This window comes from Osmerus eperlanus, chromosome 1, assembly GCF_963692335.1.
Source record: "Osmerus eperlanus chromosome 1, fOsmEpe2.1, whole genome shotgun sequence".
Taxonomy (NCBI): Eukaryota; Metazoa; Chordata; class Actinopteri; order Osmeriformes; family Osmeridae; genus Osmerus; species Osmerus eperlanus.
This window is the reverse complement of record NC_085018.1, coordinates 21,669,172-21,691,863: the sequence shown is the minus strand read 5'-3', so window position 1 is coordinate 21,691,863 and position 22,692 is coordinate 21,669,172. Positions and strand designations below refer to the sequence as shown.

At 41.7% G+C, this 22,692-nt stretch overlaps 2 protein-coding genes across 7 annotated transcripts in view; one reads left to right on the top strand and one right to left on the bottom strand.

The window, feature by feature from the left end:
* Positions 1-10,254, bottom strand: part of fhit (fragile histidine triad diadenosine triphosphatase) — a 132,758-nt gene extending 122,504 nt beyond the window's left edge. The window contains exons 1-4 of one of the 5 annotated variants that reach the window (XM_062470134.1): positions 10,186-10,237; positions 8,549-8,605; positions 7,767-7,863; positions 3,059-3,138 (exon numbers count right to left, since the gene is read on the bottom strand). The gene's annotated coding sequence lies outside the window, so the exon portion shown is untranslated. Of the gene's footprint in view, positions 1-3,058; positions 3,139-7,766; positions 7,864-7,990; positions 8,101-8,548; positions 8,608-10,174 lie in introns of those variants that run through there. The other 4 variants (XM_062470142.1, XM_062470158.1, XM_062470126.1 and 1 more) reach the window with 4 other exon arrangements.
* Positions 10,255-11,678: 1,424 nt separating this feature from the next.
* The window catches only part of ptprga (protein tyrosine phosphatase receptor type Ga), a 162,900-nt gene continuing 151,886 nt past the window's right edge, over positions 11,679-22,692 (top strand). For both annotated transcript variants that reach the window (XM_062470058.1, XM_062470049.1), the window contains exon 1: positions 11,679-12,189. In XM_062470058.1, coding sequence (XP_062326042.1) covers positions 12,105-12,189 — 85 coding nt within the window. In that variant the 5' untranslated portion in view covers positions 11,679-12,104. The remainder of the gene's footprint in view (positions 12,190-22,692) is intronic.

Here is a 22,692-nt window from a genome sequence, read left to right as displayed (position 1 = left end):
TTCATCAAATTGTGAGGTTGTTGATGTTGATGAATAATAACTTTGAGAGTCATCTCTCTTAATGCACAATTCTGCCAATTGATAGAGCACAGCTCAGAATATTGGTTGAGTAGCCTAATTGCAATTAGGAAAATGTTTTTTGGGAAAAAGCCTAAACAAAACCTTTGGATACTGCCCATGACTCAATGGGAGAAGAGGTAGGTTAATTATCATGTCAAAATATATTGAATTGAGGAGCATCTAAAAATGTATGTGATAGTGTTTTACAGGTTTTAGGACATATGCTAAATTATAGTAATTGCATATGTAGGTGGTAATTTCTCTTTGTGTTTCAAACAAAAAATGCCTTCCCACAACGACTCCAACTGAGCCAGGTAAAATGTAAAGCCTGGGAAAAAAACTCTCTCATACCATTGCGATAATAGAATGTAACCTGAAATGCATTAACACATGGGGGAAATTTGGAAATTTCACCAAATGAATGATAATTATGCATGCCATCTTGTTGCACTGTTCCTTGAATTAAACATGTCGAGAGCACTCCAGATCTATTTCAGCAATTATTGATACAAACTCAAATAAATAAAAAATAAATAGTTATGCTGATACCCCCCCCAACACCACCACATATTTTTGTTAAACTCAATCAACAACCAAATGAGTCGAATGAGTGATAAAGCCTAATCAGTGCCTCATTCCTGAGGGTAACAGGCCTGATTTGCCTCTAAACTAGCTGCCAGATGTGTTGATTTGCTAGCCAAGGCAAAATAAAACATTGAAGGAGGTTAAGATCCACTGCTGTAGCGGAATGCTGCCCAAATCAAACATCTGTTGACTGGGTGTATTGCAGTGCTATGGCTAAGCTTGGGTCCACCCGTGCTGGTTTAGGAAACTGCTCCCTCTGGACAACTAGAGGATTCAACACCAGCTGTGCTATAGCAGGCCAAGCTACAGTCTGCCCATGAAGATCAGTGTGCTGGATATCTGGACCAACACTCAAATGCTGATTTAACCTGCTGTAGCACACAGTGTGCAGCAAAGAAAACACGGGCAACATCACATGTTAGTGTACCCTATCTACCAAATCAGTCTTTTCTATGTCGACAGAGCTGTAAGAGCAAGGGAGAGAGCAGGAGAGAGCAGAGCACAGGAGAGAGCAGGAGATTAGGATGTTACTAAGATACAGGGCTTTACAAAACAGCACTGTCACCAGCACGCGCAAAAGCAAATTAAAGTAATTCATACAAACTGTGGGTCACTGTTAAAGTATACCACTGTTGCCTGGGATACTTTTCACTACCCTAAGTCTGCTGTGGAGGATAGAGGGGACAACTTTAATCAAGACACCATTACAGTCAAGGGGTAGGAGGAGAAGGACAGAAGCTGTTTAACAACACCATCACTTCCCCCTAAACATTTACATGCCCGGAGTGAAGTTTACAAGATCATGGGCAGCTATAAGGACCAGGCAGTACAGTATGAGTGAAAGGAAAGAGGAATACTCAAGAGAACAATTGGATCAAGAATAAATCATATAATGCTGAACAGCAGGAGATGCAGGTGAACACAATCAATAGTCAGAAATCCCTGTTTGTATTCATGTAGGGCTGTTTTGGCAGACCCTTTGTCACTGGTCACCCAGACACTCGTCTGGGACAGTCGTTGATTTGCATGAATGCTAAAATGACAATCACACCTTAATGACACACCTCTGGAAAGGTGATCTCAACAGTTAAAGAGGAAGGAGGACCGAGGAAGACTCGGAAATTATCATTCAAAGTTGTGTTCTTGTAAATATTGTTCTAAACAGCTTTTAATGTCATGTTTGATATGATTGTTTTTTTATTTTATGTATTACATTCTAGAAATAATTGTATTGCTGTAACATGTACATTTACAGGGTTTACAGAGTTTGTGCTTGCAGCAGACCAACATGTGTTTAACATATTCCCTTGTCTTGCAAGGGCACCACTTGGTCTACTGCAGCCTTGATTAATGATCCAATTTGAATTTGTATGCGTTAGACAACTTTTCAGTCATATGACCGGTGTCCCCATTTTAGTCAGGTTTGCGTGTATATAGGAAGAAGTTTTTACCACTCACTTTGAGTTCTGTTTACGATACAGCTCCGGTGCGTTACCTTTACCGTTACCGAATACCTTTGTTAACCATTGCTCTGAAGGTATGTTTTGTATTTGATATTTCATTATCATTGTATCGATGATCTTACTATTTAAATAATAAACTATTATTGTGCATTTTAAGTTACTTGTTCTCCTTGAAACATATCTATCAAGCTACGGAGGTGAAAACTTTGATCTAGTCTGGTTGATGCGGCTAACCGATTATAAACATACACTTTTGAAGTAGGTTTTAACTTAAGGCCTCTGAGTCACTTACAGTGGATCTCCACGCTCCGAAGGAATTTACCGGAGCCTCTGAGTGAGCAGTTTACATATCATACTAGGTCAGTGGTTAAATCCATATTATAGTAGAGATAAATGACTGATTTGTGAACACACATACTTTAGGGTCGATGCTCTGATCAAGCAGACAATTTTTTATCTACGCCAGAGTTTCATGTCATTAACTGTTTAGCGCTCAAGGTTACAGGTAACGCACTTGTGCACATTTCTAAAATTGGAGTCAGATATTAAGGAGTCAATTATCTCCCTGAACATCTAACCAGAATTTAATTGGGTTTCCCAAGCCGGGACAAACACCAAGCGTCTCCGGCCTTACAATCCTCCTACCTACATTCATAACTCTTCCTTGGTGTGCAAGAGCAACATTCTGCAACACTGCGGTGAAGCACAGCAAGAGCCTTCACCCAGGCAGCAACCACTTTGCAACAAGGCTGCTCTTATCAGACTTCCATTGTCTACTACTGGAACAGCATGCAAGAAGAGGGTGTAAAAAAAAAACGGAAACGGCACACAATTCTGCTGTCCGCTCTATCTGTAATCAACTTGCTAACATCCCTAAAAAAGGACAGAAAGGGAAAAATCTATGCACCGAGCCAATTTTATTGTCTGAGCAATACAATAAATACACTTACCTTCAATCTCACTGGCTTTGAGATGGGTAATTAAAGAAGGATGTAGCAAAGGATTGAAATAAGGATGAGGGCCAGTGCACCTTAAAGAAAGGGGAAACAAAGCAGATTTAATTAATCAAAGCCAAATCAATGTAATAACACAGCTCCAGTGTTTGTGTCATAAAAAATATGTTGTGCCAGAGCCTCGAGAAAGATAGCACACCTTCATAAGAGCAAGCAAATACAAGAGTATGGATATTGTCAACTTGTTTTAATTAAGTCACTTCCTAATTGAAACAGTATGCTACAGCTACCTTTGGTGCACATTCTCTTGAGTGGAGATGACAGTGACAGTATCAACTGTGATATCACATCAGATTGTGAATGTAACACACCAATTAACAAAACGAGTTATATATTTTCCACGTTTCAATTCTTGAATTATGGCAAACAAATGATATGAATAATTGAAATTAGACTTGGTTCAACATGCGGAAGATAAAATATTTACTCACACCTACCTAAATGCTTCTATAATTCAGGTTTCATCATGATGTATTTATTATGGCAAGTCTGTGTCAGATTAAAGCACTAAGGCTTATAAAAATAACATTGGAATAACAATATTCTGTTTGTGTACCATGTAAAAAGCCATGAAAGGTGGAGGTAAGAAAGCAAAGACTGATTGAACATCTAACATCCATATCTAACAGCAAGTGGATACAAAGTGAGTCCATTGATCCACGAAAAGTATTGCAAAATTGGTAGGTACCCATCTTGCAGTGTTTGGAAAGTCTCAGGTCTATGTTCATTTTTTATGAACGAGAAGACACACGTGCACTTATTTTTTCCCCATGTCAAGGACAAATCCTTTCGGGGCGAGCGTTGATTGAACATGTTCCCAAATACCCCCAGTCTCTGCTCTTCATCAGGAGGACGATGGGTTGAAAGTTGCAGTGAAATTTCCATTTATCAAAACATCTCTGGAGCATCCTGGCGGGAAGGGAGAGATGGGAGCTGGCACTGTCTTCATCTCCCCCAGGAACTCCCAGCCGCAGCCCCCGGCCTTGCCTTCAGAGGCCTTGCCTTCAGAGGCTCCGTCTCCCAGAGGTGACAAGGAGGCGTGGGTCCACTGATAGTGACGGTAATTAAAAGGGTTGATTAGAGTGACGGAAGGAGGACACCCATGGAGAAAAGCAGATTCCGACGAGAGTCGGAGAGAGAGGTAGAGAGACGGAGGGAAGGAGAACGGTTAAGCATACATCAAGTCGGATCACTCTTTGTGTTAACTGGGCACACTTTTTCACCCCCTCCGTCACTTCAATTGGGGCAAATTCTCAGGAGAGCTGCCATCAATTAGAAAATGGTCTTTCTGGGACTGTAATGGTTGTTCATTCTATTCACTGCCTCCAAGGTAAAAAGTCAGGAATAAAAATTTACAAGTTATGGGTAGCAAACCCTGATGGGAATGACAGCCTTGCAATCTATATTTGGGCTAACATCGATTTTACAAACAGACAATAACAGCTGCATTTCAAAGGTGATCAATAAAAGATTATTGGAAAATAAAGTTCAGAAAGAAAGATGCATAAATAACTTGTACATAAGATATTTAGTTATGTTAAGAAAACACCTTATTGATTCTTACTCAGCTTTGCCCAGACCATAGCAACAGCAGAGGAGTCTAAACAAACACCTGGGGGTCTTTCAACGTTACGGTACAATCAGTAATGTCTAATCGCATACCATTTACCTGACAAAAATCTATATAAAGCCCCCCAAAATAGTGCTAGAGCATACTTGTAGTACTATCCATCTCATTTAGGCAAAACACAAACACACACAGCGAGTCAATTGAATTAATGTACAAGTAATTGCAGGGGCCCTCCAAAGCTGACCAAATGCTGAATTAAAAAACATAGCACATCTGCCTTAATTATTGGGGTGGCATTAAAATAATGTGTACTTTTTATTTAAATTAAGATCATACAATCCTTTTAAATACAAACTGACATGTGTTTGTTTCTTTGTTTTGACTTTCTGTTTACTTGCATGCAACATTTAAAGGGCAATTAACGTGAACTCCAAAAGTACTGTATATTGTTGATTCTCTTGCTTGTAGTTAATAAATTGGATCAGGAGAGCTGCCAGTTCCTGCCCTGTACTATTAACCATGACAGTAAGTGCTGTATGAGAGTCTACCTGGCACAGAAAGCATAGTGATGTATTTTCATGAGAACTACCCTACAAATACTAATGTTGGCATGGAAGACATTGTGACAACACATGTTTAACCTTTCAACACTTACATATTAATGTAAGACTGTATGTTCTTAATTTATAGTAAACATTGCAGGGGACGTGCTAGTCATTGTTTATAGTCGTGAGGAGAGGGTTTTAATAGTAGGCAGGATATAAGCACTTACAGCAGTTTTACCAACATAACAATCACCACTCATCTTTCCTCTTGGGCATTACCATATAACAACAACCAATCAGCTACCTGAAAATGTATTAAACAATATTACACAACAGGTGAAGTTCATATAAATGATATAAAGGTAGCACCGATCATCATGGGAAACAGACATTGACATAACAATGTACTGGTGACCAGTGGTGTGAAACTTTGTCTTCTTAAACTTCTAATGTTTCAAAAAGGCAAGGAAAGTCATGTATCGCAACATCTGTCTCCCCAACACTGTGTGGTTCCAAAGCCGTTAGCAAACGCTGTAAACTTGGATATTTTGATAAATGAGCGAAGAGACAGCAGCATAACATTTGGACTGGGCCCAACAGAACTCAACCGACGGCAGTAAGATGCTGGATGACCTTGTTCAAACCTCCAATAATATGAGTGATGTGACGTCAAAGTCAAAAACTTCAGTTTCAAAAGGCCTCTATTGCCGCTGTTCTGAAGAAAGTAGATGTAATTCCCCAAAGTGCTAATAGCGGGTGTATGGATGCTTTTGATAGCTGCCCTCATTAAACTATGTAAGGGATCAAATGGTAAACAAAATGATTATGTATGCGGAGGCACAGCCGCCTCGTGTTTCTCTATAAAGTTGGATAGATTAATAACTGTTTGTCCTCCACACATGGTATATCCCTCAACCTCCCACCGCAGAACAAGACTGAGGTTAGTTCAATTCCTATATCCATCAAAAACATCCAAGACAGATCCAGTCATTTGACTGTAATATCCAATCATCAACTTGCATTATAATCCAATTAAAGTACTCTTCTTTGCAACCAAATAAGTAATACTTTACGTAAAAATGCAATTATTTGTGCTTTGTTGCACTGACAGCCTCTGGATACAGGTTATTGATGTGATATAAAGAAATGTGGCATTGTCTGGGACTGCTTCTGCCTAACATTGTTCACCATACCATGCATGTCTACCAGCTGCAGGAGATCAAGCACAAATAAGATAATATATCAACTACCCACAATGAGTCTCCTGTGAACCAGTCACATGACTTAGGGGAGTAGCACAAGTAACAAGGCACCACACATCACTGAGAGTAACATCAAAAGAGGAGTTTTACAAATACATTGCCAGTCACATGACACATTATGCCGCTAGGATCTGCGACTGCATTTCATAGTGCTGCCCCTGTCTTGTTTTCTTTACAAATCGTGTCTATAAAACATGCAATCATTGGAGGCTAAAGTATCAACTGTGAATTTACAGTCGTACCTAATTATGACAGAAGAAAAACTGGTAAACAAAACACAGATTACCTGAAATTATACATTGCACTACCACATCTGTTTAAATGACATGTTGGCCGGTTGTTTTCCTCAATGTTAATGATACAGGAGGTCCCCAGTGGTGAAAGAGGAGTACTACAGTACCACCCGATGGAGTGAGGAATTGACATTAGAGAGGATGGACACTGGAGATGATTTACGGCAACACAAAAACACTGCCCTATTTCCGTCAACAATGGCTATACATCAAAGGATTAAGGAAATTAGGTTCTTAGAGGTGAAACAAAGATTGAATATGTAAAATAAAGGTTAAAATATGTACTACTGATTTCGGTTCATTTGAGCCTGGTTGGAAATAAATCTCTGATTATCCCCTGGCTTACTACAGGAAGTCATTTTCAATAGCAAAAACAGCCTAACTCATGCACACAGTATTTTTTTGTTGTTGAAACCCTCTCCGGAAACTAGCATCCCCACCTCTAACTCTCATCACATATTCAATACATCTACGATCCCACCTCACCTCTCCTCTTCCACTTCCTCCTCTTCACCCCTTCCTCTCCCCTTCTCACTCCATTCCAAATCAGATACTGCCAATTATCTCCCGGTGTCAGTTTTCCATTGTGCCCAATCAGATAAAGGAACATTTTTGCTGGTATCAAAAGGGATTAAGAGTGATAGAGACTGACTACATGCCGAACTAGCTAATGTGATTGGGAATGAGGGCCTTTGTATCCAATCAGATTAACAGCAGAACTACAGCGTGGATAAATGACTGTCATACACTGGGTACCATGCTCTGGAGCTCTGTTCCATTGTTTGGCCTCCACAGACATTGATGTAGTCTAAGACCCCATGCAGCGACAACACTAACATGATGCAGTCTACTAAAGATGGCCAGTAGATATACGTGTTACTCTACATACAAAACTTCACCATTCAATTATAGATTGTATATTATCTTGAATGACTTGATATAAATGAATGTTATGAATGTTTCTTAAGTGCTTACCTGTGTGTGATATTGTTGTTTGAGCTTCAAAGCAGAGGGTCCTGTAGGTTGATGCTGAGGGGATAGCTGTCAGGTTTTGTTTATGGCCTTTCTTTACCTGCACGGAAGAAAAAAAGCATAATAAACAAAAGGCCATGTAAATGTGAGAGGAATGTGAACAATGCAGGAGAGTTGATATTCTGCTAAAGGGCCTGGCCAAGAATCCCTAGTGTTTTGGCAGCAACCTTGTGACCTCCAAGGGAAAATCATTCGACAGGTCTTCTCTCTGCCTGAGCCTGCCACACTCTGCCTGACCTCAGAGGCAGCATGAGCATGCATGCACCCACGCACGCACGCAGGCACACGATCACTTGCGCAAGTGACAGTGACAGAATTAGAACTGAGGAACTGTTCTTGCTGTCAGCACTGCAACTCTCTCTTTCACTCTTAACTCTATCTCTCTCTCCCTCGGTTCCTCCTGCTCGCTTTTCTGAAATCCAAGGACTCAAGAACAGTCAGAGATGGCTGGATAACCTCAACTGGTATTTTTATTTTGTATTTTTAGGTCACTTGACTTTCAAAGTGGGCGAACACTGACCTGAATAGAGTACTGAGTAGAACAAGGAAATATGCCAAATACATGTAATACTATGATTATATGTATGGCCTGTACCCTAAAACAATGATGTTTTTATCATGTGCTTGGTATTGATACCATCATAGTTTCATAGTCAAGTTCAATTATACTCTATACGATTATACAATATATTGTGCAAGAATGTGCAACTACAAAGCTCCCTTACATGGGATCCATGTTTGTTGAGCACGAGTGATGACACGCTCCAGACAAATGAAGCCCTCTCTGGGAAAACATAGGAGAAGAGAAATGAACACAGGTCTATGCCCAATTAATTATACATGGAGCAAAGAGAATTAAATCAATTAGGTATCACTGTGGCATGAATAAATGGTGCATAATTGATGCCAGTTCTTTTGCATTATGCATCCTTGTCCGCAGATCTCAATGCATGGTTAGAGAGCAGAGGTAGAAGGCTGTCACTGAAGGCCAGTGCTACTGTTATATTTATCAACAGCGTTTATACTATATGCAAATGTGCATGAGTATTGGGAAGATGGGTCAAATGCTAATTATTGTATTACTTTTCAAACTCCCCCCCCCCCAAACAAAATTCAACATAACTATAATTTTAATTCAATAACTATATTAAATGTTTCATTAAATTCAATGCAAAAACAAAATTTTCCAAATATCACTCAAAGAGGCCCAGTTGCTAAATCGTACTGTGGTCTTGTTTTAAATGTTTGTAAAATAGTACAATATAAAATGGTTTAAAACCTTAAAAAGTTTTAAAACGTATATGGTAAATAGACCCAAGTTATTTAGCTGATTGATGATGGATAAAAAGTCTGTATAACCCAATTCAATTCAGTTTTAACCTTATCCACAACCATGATTTGTATTGGTGGTTTACAGCACTGCACCCGGTGAAGGCCTACAGCTACAGAGGGGATACAGGGAAATAGGGGGCCCAACTTGTTCATTTATTTATTTCTTCTTCCATCTTTGCTAAGAAGACAGATGGTCCCCATTATATGAATGAGCCATGTGACATCCCCAAACAGCACCACTGAGATTGAGATAATTAAAATGTATTTAATCAAATTCTGCGAATTAAAAAATCCAGCTGGTCACTCCTGGACCCCCATAGTGCCCAATACATTTACCCTCAAATGGTATTTAAGATAACGCACAGTTAGACAATCTAAGTGAGATTACTTCAAATAGATTCAAGTAACTTGGGCATGGCCTATATGCTTGCCTACGGTGTATAGTATCAGCAGGGCCATCCTGAGAATTTGGAGTAGGCTAAAGGCTAGCTAATTGCTCATTGGATCATACATTTCAACAACAACAATCTTTCTAATCCTATTTAAGATCCATATTACAATATAGATATTGTAATATACATGGGCTACCATTTTCCTTGTCATACACTTTTGCGCGAAAATAATGCCGGGGGTTCAGTAGGTAGACAACCGCAGCTGACGGCATACTGTGCTCATTTCCTTACGCACGAGCAGAGCCACGTTGCCTCTAATACAATTAGCATATTATGCGTTCAAAGGGTCTCCCCAAAGCTCATTCATGTCATACACCTTTTACATCTATCCCCAAATGTTACCGTATGTAAACAGCCTAGTCTACTACTGACTGATCCCGTACGACTAGCGGCTTTGATCCACTAACATGACTTTGGTAAGCTAAAGCTTCTTCAGTCATTACTTGGAGAAGATGCAAACATTGTATTTAAAACGAACAGTAATTTAGCTCTCATCAATAGCCTACTACGAATATTTCGTAGTTTTAAAAACATCGTAAGACAATTCTCAATAGCATAACATCTTACTCCAGCTTTACAATGCTCCATTTGAAAGGTTACTGCAGGGAAGGGAACTAGCTCTGCTTACCTTCCGGGTCTGGGACAGCGCACGTCCACAGTGTTTTATGGGAATTGTAGTTCTTTTCTCGTTAAAAAACTATAATGCATATTTTGGGGTATTTAAAAGTGACTACATGTTCCACACCGAATGCAGTTTACATGTAATACACAGTATACATTTCATGTATTTCACCGTATAGACTACTTTATAAAATGTGTACATTTGAGTTCTGAAAATACCCCAAAACCAACTACCCTTCCCCTATGATGTTCCCCCAAACCTTTATCAATGCAAGAGATTACAGAACGTGACAATCCTCAGGGGCAATATAATGAATGAATAACACCATGAATTAAACGCTCACTTAAACAGACAGACAGGAGTGATTTTGGACCACTTGCCATGGGTGAAAACGAATTGCTTAGCAGCTGTAAGGTTTATGGGGCTATTTATGTAGGTTGTAAACTGGTTGTCAGAGCAAAAAGTTTTCATTGTCCATCAAATGTCACTCAACGGAACACTTTGTCATGTAAGACACAATTTAGTATGGTCCACTGTGAGTAATTAATTGAAGTTAAATTAATTGATTTACTGTCGTGCAGTTGTCTACAGGAAAACATAATGGCTCTTACTGTATTATTACTCTAAATGTCAGTCACAAATCATATGAAATCATTGAATAACATGCAACGGGTGACTGTAGGCCTATGTTTGAATTATTAATGCACATGCATGTACCGTGCATGTTTGATTAATTATATCACAGTTCTTGAGTGTTTATTCTAACCAAGCAACCTGCAACCGACATACCAATAAAACAAGAGCTCATCAAGAAGGGACATACCACGCATTTCCATTTTAGACACATGACGAAACCCTGTGTAAAATATGCTTGAGCGGTTTATTTTATAGGTCGCGAAATACGTTTTGCATTGGCCAATATTCAGCCCTTTCACAATATTCTTGAACGAGCGTGTTTTATTGGTTGTGCTTAATAGGCTACGTTTTGAATTGTGCTCACTTTTGACTAGGCATATCTCTCATTAGGTCAATCATAAGCCTACGTTATGGTTTTGTGTTTTGTCACCCTATTCCCACCAACAGATTTATGAAATGGAATGTAGAAAAAATCTGGATAGAAAGATTGTTGGGTTGGGTACATTCAAATTATAATATGAAATTAAACCATTTCGCTATTTGCTCCAATCCAAGCACATGTCTGACACTCTTGTTTACGGTACAGGGAAGGTAGCCTATGCAATTTGAAGTTTGTGCTCATTTTCTGTAATGCATCAACAATCATATTCTGTGAAAAGGAAAAAGTATGGGCATCGTTGAGCGTAGCCTATGATGACTCCCCGGCGCTAGGATCCAGAGGAGAGCTCTCTCTCTCTCTCCCTCTCTCCCTCTCTCTCCCTCTCGCTCTCCACCTCTATCCCCTGCCTACTCTTCCAAGCATGTTTTAAAGTCTCTGCCAGACTTCAGCCTCGCACGCTACTTCCTGGATGGAAGAATGGAAAGCTTCCAGTGCTGCTCCAACAATTCCTTCAATTTCGCGAAAATCGCTGCCGCTGCAGCTCTGCGCTGCATGGACTAGTGCTACTAGAGACCTCTGCTAATGTCCCTATTCTAATTACAAATGAAATCAAACAAGTTTGAACGTTATTTCTCCTAAATGTCATGTTTTTCTTTGGGAGTATTAAGAAGCTGTTTGGAAGAAGGTTTTAAGAAGTAGCCTAAAGACTGTTTCCTGGACGTTCTATCTCAGAAAATTCCATTGAACAGGCGCAGCCGATTTTAGCAGCATCTCGCGCTGCTTTTACGCAGCAGGCGTTGGTATTTGAACAGAAGGATAACTCAACAGTTGCCCTTTTTACTCTCGATGTTCATATTGTCATGCGGAGGCTACTGCAATCGTGTTGGTGGATCTTGTCTTTAATTTTGCCTGCAATCGTGCTCCTATGGGCAGACTGCCACCCCGGTAAGTTTTTTTCTTTCTCCCAAAGTCTTGCTCTCTTTTGTCTCAAATGTTAGAAACAGACATTGATCCCGATAAGCCAAAGGCATCATGTCCATTTCCACACAAGTGAAACATGAAAATAATGCTAAGTACTTATACAGAGTGGTGAAAGCATAAGCGGTTTACCCCGTGCGCTACTTGAGCCGTTCAAACACGAAGCCTGTACCCATGTCCCTTAGATTTGTTTTTGTTTTTTGCACTAAGGATGGGGCTTCAAATAGTCGGCATGTACCCCTCTTGGACGTTTTTCTCAAACCTTATGGAAAATAAAATCATTTTATTTTATGTAGCCAATAACATGTTTCCCGTAGGTCTTTTCGCAATAGCCAATGCCAAACTGTTATATTTGGCTACTAGGCTATTTACGAATCCAGTGGGCAGAAAAGAACAAGTAGCCGAGTCTACCTATATATTGCAATATACAATATGATCAACTGACATCGCGCTTAAGCACCACTTATGCTATACTGTGATCCAACTGTGGAAGACACAACAAATATTGATACAGAATCCAGTAAACCAACAATGGCACACATTCAATGTCCCCTATTCTATAGGCGACTATGCTAAACAATTTCTACAGAATACCCATTAGCTACTGTAGGCTACTTACGCGGTCAATTTAAAACAAATAGCCTATGAAAGAATTTTCTTTACAGATAACTACTGTAGCCTATACATCTCCTTGTGCGTTTGCGTTCTCATTTATGCACTAGACTATTATGACTTCAAATTAACAATGTCTGCTCAAATTAGTATCCCACGATCGTGGTTTAGGAGCTTGAGCTCAATCACAGATACATCATTAATAAGTTAGGCTATTCTTCGACAATGTAGACGTGCGGCAACCACAGAGTTGTATCCCTGATGCAATTTTTTTTAAGAGTCTCAGTTTGGATGACCTTGACATAGTGGCAAGAGATTATTCAAGATTGTTCGAGATGACAGCAGGTCTGGCAAAATGTAGCCTATCGCTGATTTCCAGCCCGTTCCTCCAGGTGGATTTGCGCCTCCGTTAACTCTCGTCAACTGATCAAATATATTTTTTCCCAATATTCAAAACATGTTATTTATAGGCAAATAATCTTCAAAAATAAACTTTGGTTACATGTTTGAGATAACATCTTTCGATTATTGTAGCCATAAGCAGGCAGTGCGAGCATTTTCCATGCATTTTAATTTCTCCAAAGGAGTTGACCTGAAAATAAAACACCAGTGGTAAAGGACGACCAAGTGGTTTGAAGTCAAATGTATGGAATGTGTCTTTGAACTTCATTATTTTTTAGGGGTGGTTACATTTGCGTATGTAGATGTGTGTGTGTGGGTGCGAGTGTAATAGACTTTCACTATTCACTTTGTTTTATCAATGCATGCATGCAAATAATTTGTTGCCATATCAGTGTAGCCTGAGCATTTTGAATTAAATTGATGAAGTGAATTAGCATCAATGGGGCATTGAAAACATTCCATATCCGTTTGAGCTGTGCCGTTGTTTTGATAAAAAAAAAGAACACTTCAATTGGTGAATGCTGCAATGTCAGAGATTGCATAGGGTTCTTTCCACATTTACATTACATTTACATTTAGCAGACGCTCTTATCCAGAGCGACTTACAGTAAGTAAAGGGACATTCCCCCGAGGCAAGTAGGGTGAAGTGCCTTGCCCAAGGACACAACGTCATTTGGCACAGCCGGGAATCGAACCGGTAACCTTCAGATTACTAGCCCGACACCCTAACCACTCAGCCACCTGACTCCCACTTTCCAGCTTTTTAAATGTAGTTCCCAGAGATGGAAGCCCTGGTGTATTCGGTTGGGAGTGGGCCCTTGTTAGCATTCACTTTTCTTTGACTCAGCTCACCCCCACATCTTATTACCCATTCCATCTGATCACAAATCTGCAGAGAAATCAACTCAAGAGAGGCAGTCAAAACTGAGACTACTTTTCAGAAAAGAGGATTATGGAGGGATCTAGCTATAGATGAACGGAGGGATGGAGGAGTGTATGTATATTTGCAGTCTTGTACAGGAGGGGAATGGAGTTGCATTAGAGGTGTGTTGATGTCTGAACAAGCCCCTGTCACAGAACGGCAAATACATGGGACTCTACTCTAGGGACTAGCTCCCTCCACTTCCTTTACTACTTTTCTCTCTGTCTCTGTCTCTCTCTGTCTCTCTGTCTCTCTCTCTCTCTCTCTCTCTCTCTCTCTCTCTCTCTCTCTCTCTCTCTCTCTCTCTCTCTCTCTCTCAGCAGTTCACATTTGTAAACGTCAAGGTGTTAGTGTACAGTACGCAGCATGACGATGAAATGTGAGAAAAGCAGACACCGTTCACCCCTAATATGTCATAGGTTAGGTTGTTTTGTAGTCTATTTCTGAGGTGTGAGAGAATGGGAGGAGGCTTGCTTTTTGCAGGAGGGTAGAAACTGATGATGAATGATGATGAATGGTTCTGTGTGTCATCTAATAATGTGTGTACTTTAATATGCCATTATGGTGGGTATGTCTTCAAATTCAATGCTCGAATAAATGGACTCTACTTTATTGTCATGATGTCCCCTCACCAAACAGTCATACAAATGGCAGATGATGTCATGTTCTGTCCCTGTGAAAGGCCTCTGCGTCAACATTGGCTGGTCTGCTGTAGACACATCTAGTCGAGGTATGAAAAGTGTGTGATGTCACTCGGAATGTTCTTGCATCCATAAGGCATCCTTCCCAGTCTTTGTGAGAGGTAAATCCAGGTGAGGCCGGGCATAGGTAAAGTTAATCAAAGACACAAAACATCATCCCCGTCACCGCAACTCCTACTCGGCACAGGGTTAACACAAGACAGAGTGACAAACAAAGAGATGTTCGGCCTTCACTCTGTAACGCCTCGCTGTGAAATTAATGCATGTTGTTGCTCCCAGCCACGCGAAAACAGACAACTTGCAGATCTTTTCAGTCACTACTATCTCTCTCTCTCTGTCTCTTTCTCTCTCTCTCTTCTCTCCATCTCTCTCTGTGTCTGTTTCTCTTTGTGTCTTTCTATCCCTTCTTAAAAAAATAAGTACCATCTCTTTATTGAAATTGTAGGTAAGGGCTGGAATTTTTCAAATCCCAGCAAAGGAAACGCTGTATGTTATCCATACGAGCAGACGGTGCCTTGCTGAGTCTTTGGCATGGCGTGCAAATGATAGGAAAAGTTGACATTTAAGGAGGATTGGAAATGCTCTTGGCATCCAGTAACAACATTATCATCATCATCATCTTTCCACCAACCGGCTATTATCTGGCCGGAGCAGCTCAGGTCATGTTATCACTGGGCCTGTCATCGTCACCAGGCACCCCAAATAGATTGATTAAAAGATATGGTGAGATCCAGACACTTAGCAACAGTGAATGATACTGTTAGGAGGATCCTGCCTCATGATTTTGTACTACCTTTTTTATGTTTAGTAAAGCTTTTTCTTGAGAAAATCTATGTCACCCTATTGCGTGATGTTTGAATGTTGCAGAAATGGCTTGTGGGTCAGAAACAAACCTTTGGGATCCTTTTTATCTCTGGTGCTACAAACCACAACACACAACATCCTAGATTGAACAGAGTAAACAACACAATAACAATCACAGAGATAACACTAACGATGATAATATAAGCATGCAGTACAGCACATAATATTAAGAGCTGAAGTTGGTTATAGCCTTTTGATCAGTGTCTCTGCTCAGCTAACCATGCCCAGTGGGGTTTTAATCTGTTTCTCATCAGTTTTCTTTGCCTCGTAAGATACGATGCCCATGGAGCTGCTGAGAGACGTGATCCATGCTGAGAAGATTCCAGGCAATCCTCCGTTTCCCTGCTATAGCTCTCAGGCTTAATGGAGTGCGGAAAATAAGAACTGCTTCGTTCCACACTGGGCTTGTGGACTTTTCCCTTTGTTCCAGCTCACTGTTATAATCAAGTCTGGATTATTTTGAATGGGAAGGGGTGGGAGTTTCCCATAATTCTCTTTAAAGTTCTAGAATTCTAGTTCTTGTTCCTTTTTGCTGCTTTGAATTACTTTCACTCTATGTCTCACTCCCTCCTTCTCACCATCCCTCCCTCCCTCTCTTCTTCCGCTCTCTTCCCTGTTTGTGTCGACTGGTCCAATTGCTTCCAGTGCGCTTCAGTTCACTTAGCGTGTTTCCTGCTCAACAATCCCCCCCGTCTCTCTCTTTCTCTCTCTCTCTTTCTCGCTCTCACTGTCTCATGTCATGGTCTCTGAGAGGAACATCTCATGCTGTTAGATGCAGGGTGTACATTATCCCCCATCATACTTTTTATTCACATGTCTGCTTTTGAAATGCCTCAAGCATAATGTCCGGGTAATGGTTTTGGTAGGCCTATCCTCTTACCGAACTCAAGATAATGTCAGTGGTCAGAGAATGTACTTTGTTTCCATATAACTCTTGATATTGATGGATAGTACAGCGTTAGGCTGGCGTTATAAGACTACATTTTTAGGAAGACGCTGTGTTTAACCTCCTTTCAGAATACTCATGTTCTTTAATTGAAAGATCAAAGCATTTTCTGTCCTATATAGATTGTCTTGGGGCTCTATTGAACCTTTACCAACACCACCACAAATGGTTTTTACCTCTTCCCTTAAGCTCTGCTGCCAGTCCTCACTGACCTGCATTGCATTGAGTTGTGGTAAATTCAATGGACAATAGCACAGCAGTGATGCCTGCTGTGAGAAAGGAGATCAGACACAAAGAGGGGGAAGTGAGAGAAAGGAAGAGCAAGATCGGGGGGTTCTGACACGAGTCTGACATCTTGGGTGCCAGTGCCCCTGCCCGCCCCTCAGCGTAGCGGTGCCAAGGGAGGGTGTCCTTGCGCGGGGACGGCCAGCGTTAAAACACAGAGGACTGACAGGCGGTTGGAGCGCGGCAGCTGATGAGGCTAAGTAATGGTTACACAGAAGAAACAGGAGGATAAATGGGAGATAAATAAACAGAGGTGAGAGAGCAACTTTTTTGTTTGTTTGTTTTTTTTACTTAGGGGATAACCTTGATGAAGGCTCATGTTAATCACTGCGGACGACAAGAGTGCATGTGAGTGTGTCTGTGGTCGTCATGGCACTTGTCCACACACATTGCCATGTGTATCATGTGGATCATTCCAAGATGTTAGTGAGCTCCACTGGAATTTATTGATTGCCATCTCTGAGATACCTTGGATGTATTTGTTTATTTATTCAGTCGATTCTGTTACTTTTCGAATGGAGAATGTTCCTTGGCTCAAGTTAAAGTGGCCTTGTGCATTTTTTTTTGAGAGAGTGACCAGCACATTGTTTGCATGGGAATTATATCTGGATTTTGGTCCCTTTTTTTCTAATCTTTTGCAGCTATTCATTAATTGTAAAAGGTGCTGCATTGCAAATTGAATATACATCTCCCTATGAGGAGATATTGAACCTAGCCCTCTAATGCACAGCCTACCATAGGGCATGTCTATTAAGATGCTCTTATAGTCCTACTGCAGGCCCTCACATTAGGGTTGGTGATCTCACCACTGGATCTAGGGGATCTTGCCAGATTAAGGTGAAGTTGGGATGAAGAATATCATATTTATTCTCCATGTCAAGGATCTCTCCTCCACAGTCCTTTCTTCTCTCTGCTCAGTGAAGTGTGGCATCTGCATGATAAATTAAACAATTAATAATTAATTATGCCTTAAAGTCAGCATCAATATGCCAACTGCTGAGGACACCTTCAGTGTCTATTTAGCTTTTAAGAGGATCTCACAAGGGGTCTTCATAGCGACAAAATGCACATTTCTTTACCGGAAAACTCTCCATCAGGGTTCAAATGACCACTAGATGGGTCTCAAAATACTAACAGAAGGTGCCTTTTTGTGTGCTAGGCTACACCGTGCTACTACACAGATTACATGTGTATGGAACAGCTACAGGACATCTTTCTCTCTTAATTATCAAAATGTTAACTGTGACAATGGCTCCATATTGCATAGAAAAAGTCATACAGAAAAAAGAGTTGAACGTAAAGAGAAGTATGACGTGGTCTATACTACTGTGAATTCAGTCTAGGTTCTGAATGTGCTTACTCCAGATTATTGACAACATCAATTCAGAGTGTTTCTTTGGCCACTCAATCAAACCTTGGGGAGAAAAGTGCTAAACTTCATTCATCACACCTCCCTATTTTCCAGACCTCCTTGCCTGCAACTTTTTATCCCTGCCTCTCTTAAATGAATTTTTCTCTTCACCTCGACTTCATCGATTCTGGACTTGTACTACTTCACTCAGTCAGTTCCAAAGTCAAAACCTTCACTTCTAACTCGATGCCCATGATTTGTACCTCCATCAAATATTTACAAAGAGGATCCAAACCTGCTGCAAGGTTGTTTTTGTTGTTTTCACCCTCAGACTGGTGCTACATTTTAATAAGGGCGTTTCAGCCTCCTTACTGCAGTCGCTCGGCATCTGCTTTATTTCTGCTGAAGTCAGATACTGTATAGGTTGTGGTCGATTGAAAATGTAACGTTTACATTTAGACCCTTTGTCTTGCTTTGTTTTTGTGTAATGGAGGGATGTTCGGCTTATCTTAGTTTACAGTCACTGGGCATGGCCGCTCGCCTAACTTGACAATATTCTTCACAAAACCAATCTGATTGAATTGTTTCCCTGCCACTATCCATGTCACTGGCGTTTGGTAGATGAGGTCCCACAGGTGTTGGTTAAGAATTTACAGTGGATTTGATAAACTGTGTAATGCAGTCGTGTTTCCGGGGGAGTGTAGTCACTGAGATGTGGCATGCCATTTTCACAGTCCTAATGCATTAGAGCTACAGCGGGGTGACTGAGAGGGCCTGGGCTGGTAACAGCCTTGATATTCACTCTATTTCCCTGGCGAACGGAGAAGAATAGATGGAATAAAAAAGAGAGAAAATCACCACATGCCAAGAAGTGTTGCGTCACGGAGTCAGTGGCGGGGCGGAGAGTGGAGAGCAATGCAGAACCCTCCTCATTAAATTCTCGCAGTGGTGTTGGTTTTTCCACTTTAATGCTTGGGAGACGCTAGCTTCCTCCTTCGAGAGACTGGGACACAGAGCTCCTCCAGTGCCGGTTGCGCTGCCCAATTTGTCTTCCTTCTGGGGAGCCTGTTTAAACCACAATGCCCTCTCTTCTATCGTGCCCCTATCGCCTTCATCTTTCATCCCTCTGCCCTTTGCTCCCTTCTTTACTTCTTTCCACTTCCTTTCTTTCTTTCTTTCTTTCTTCTGTCAAACTATCTGTCTCTATTTCTTGATTTTTCTTCGTTTTCTTCTCTTGCTCTCCTATGTCCAGCCAAGTTCAACCCAACCTCTACCTAGTGTGCGTTAAGGAAGCAGGATCATCGGTTTCACTGAACAGCACTGTGTCACACACAAACTGAGGACTACAATCATCCCGACATCCCATTGTGATGGCTGTATGCACAAAGCTTTGCTACTTGACAGAAACTCTGGTAGTTGGGCCTCCTGGGTGCTTCACACATCACCGGTCACCTGCCAGTCAGGAGGGTGGAGGCCAGCCACACAGAGCCCTGTAAAATCCTTCATCTCCTGGAGCGATCAATGGGCCTCATGTCTTTCATTAATAATCTCATAAAATTCATTAGCTGCTATTCCCCTCTGAGGTCGGATTTGCCAGTCGGAAAACTGTTCTGCTTGTTAAAGTCCTTTTCTAAAGATCACATCAGGGACTGAGTGACATAGAGAGAGGCAGTTGAAAAGACAGGAAGTTGAAAACAAGACAGTGGTTCTACTGCGTCCTGAGATGAGCAAGGCATGCTGAAGATTGGAGCTAGCGGTTATAAATGGAACCCCATTGATTTCTGTGACATGCCACGTTTAGGTAAGAATTGCCTATGTTTTGTCAATAGAAACCTCCACTTCCCCTTTTTTTCCGGCGAGCAGTAATTCCGTTCCCATTTGCATACAGTGCCATTTTCCTCTGACTTCTAGGCGTTTCTATGCCGTCCCGTCCCCCGCCATCATCAATACATCCTGCGTTCTACATGAACATCCCTGTTGTTCCTGTTACGGAGTCGTCAGTAGACGAAAGATGGACGTCTTGGTGCCATCTGTGTTGGGTGTGAATATGCCCCGGGGTTGTTCATGATGGTGGCTTTGGCGGGCAAGCGGATCAGGCATGCTCTCTCTCCCTCTCTCTCTCTCTCTCTCTCTCTCTCTCTCCCTCTCTCTCTCTCTCTCTCTCTCTCTCTCTCTCTCTCCTCTCTCTCTCTCTCTCTCTCTCTCTCTCTCTCTGTCTCTCTCTCTCTGTCTCTCTCTCTCTCTCCTCTCTCTCTCTGTCTCTCTCTCTCTCTCTCTCTCTCTCTCTCTCTCTCTCTCTCTGTCTCTCTCTCTCTCTCTCTCTCTGTCTCTCTCTCTCTCTCTCTCCCTCTCTCTCTCTCTCTCTCTCTCTCTCTCTCTCTCTCTCTCTCTCTCTCCCTCTCTCTCTCTCTCTCTCTCTCTCTCTCCCTCTCTCTCTCTCTCTCTCTCTCTCTCTCTCTCTCTCTCTCTCTCTCTCTCTGTCTCTCTCTCTCTCTCTTGCTATCGTTGGTTTCTGACAGAGAACAATGAGGACATGGCACCCAGCGCCATGACTGGACTCCACAGGAGGCAAGCCATGAAGACGGAAGGGAGACGAAAATTGATACTGTTCGTTTAAGAACCGAAAGAATAGTACAGCACTGACTTCACTGGCTGTCTGCACAACTGGACACCAAAGCCCTGCTGGCTGTTTGCTCGCTTGCAATCAATCCATCCTCAGCGTGAGTATTAAAAACAATCAGTGCTGCAAAGAGTGGAGAAAGTGACTGGGTGACATTAAGTCCAATTACTTGGGGGAGGGGGGAGTTCTGAAGTTGTCAGGCGCACTGCTGTGAAATCAATCAGGAAGTGCATCTTTGTTCTTCATGTTCTTCATGTCTTCATCTGTATTTCTCTTTTATCTCCAATTTTTCTTTTTTCTCACTTGAGATTTATTGCCGTTTGTAATGATTGGGGTCCCCATGTGTGAATATTGCATGCCACCATTGTGTTTTGAACGGTGTGCAGTGGAGAGGAAAACGGGACCACAATGCATATCCATTTCTCCATCTCTCTCATCCATCTCACTAAGAGGGCTCTGTTCTGGCCTCTGTGATTGGCTCTGGGGCTAAATGTAAGATTTCCTGAGCAGGGTGCAGGAGGTGTGGGGCTTGACATCAGACCAGATGTTCAACAGATGGGCCCTCCTAATATCACTCGAGGGGCTTGTGGGTTTTCTCTCCTTGCCTTCCATCCTTCCCTTCCTGTCACCTCGCAGCACTCCCTTTGCTCCCTCCAACTCATCTTTATGGTGCTCTTTTCTCTCACTATAATTTAGTCCAAAAACTATTCCTAACTTCTGCCATGGTCTCTCTCTATCTATCTCTCCCCCTCTCCTTCTTGCTCTCTTTCCACCATCCCCTGCTACCCTGTTCCTTTCCTTTCCCCCCCTCTACAATCCTCAGATTTGTACTGTAAAAGGGTACTGGGCCTAAAAGCAGCAAGTGGAGGCAGGTTTGGGCCAGGCCTGTTCCCATTCCTCATCGGTGGACAAGCGCCTGTGTTCCACCTGAAACCCCTCTGGATTTACACCGGATCTGCAGCCATCTTTCTTCCCTTAATCACCTCGGGGCTGGGCGCTCTCTCTTGCCCGTCCCTGGGCCGATGGATGACCCGCAGGGGAAATCGAATGGAAACCGGCCAAGCCTGACGCTCCTAGAGTGCTTTCTAGGTGCCACACTGAGACACTCTGTGGAGACGGAAGGAAAGTAGACTCGGGTTCCCACCTTTCCTTAAAATGGACTCCAGTCATGCCTCATTCAAGCTTGTCTTACTGAGTTTGTCTTACAGATAGTGCAACAAGGCAAATGAGTTACACCCTTTGTAGTGGCACTCTTTCTGAATGTCAGAATAAGCCACAAACAAGCTGTAGTCACAGCAATGTCAGTCTGACGCAAATGACAAGAGATGTAATCCAGTTTTAAGTTTACTGACAGAAAAAGGTTTAAAATAGAATTTTGTCATCCAGTAAAAATGATTTGCTCCTAAAGCAGCTCTCAGAACCACTCAACAGCACATGACGTCACTCTGTCTTAAAGGGAGCCTCGATAGTCAACATTCAACATTCATGCTTTCGTTTTGTATATTTATGTCTTATACAGTGAGTAGAAATTATGAACTGTGACTGTGGCATCATATTTACTTACATTATGGCTCTTACACACTTGGTTAAGATGTATTTATTTAATAACAAACACACAAACAAACAAACAATGTAGAGTCTCATTGCCACATTGTACTGTGTCTGTGGTAGAGCAGTAGATCCATCACTCATTCATTCACTCTCTTCCTCTCTCACAACCTTCAACCTCCTTCTCCCTCCTCTGCTGTCCCTCTCTCGTGCCTGCCA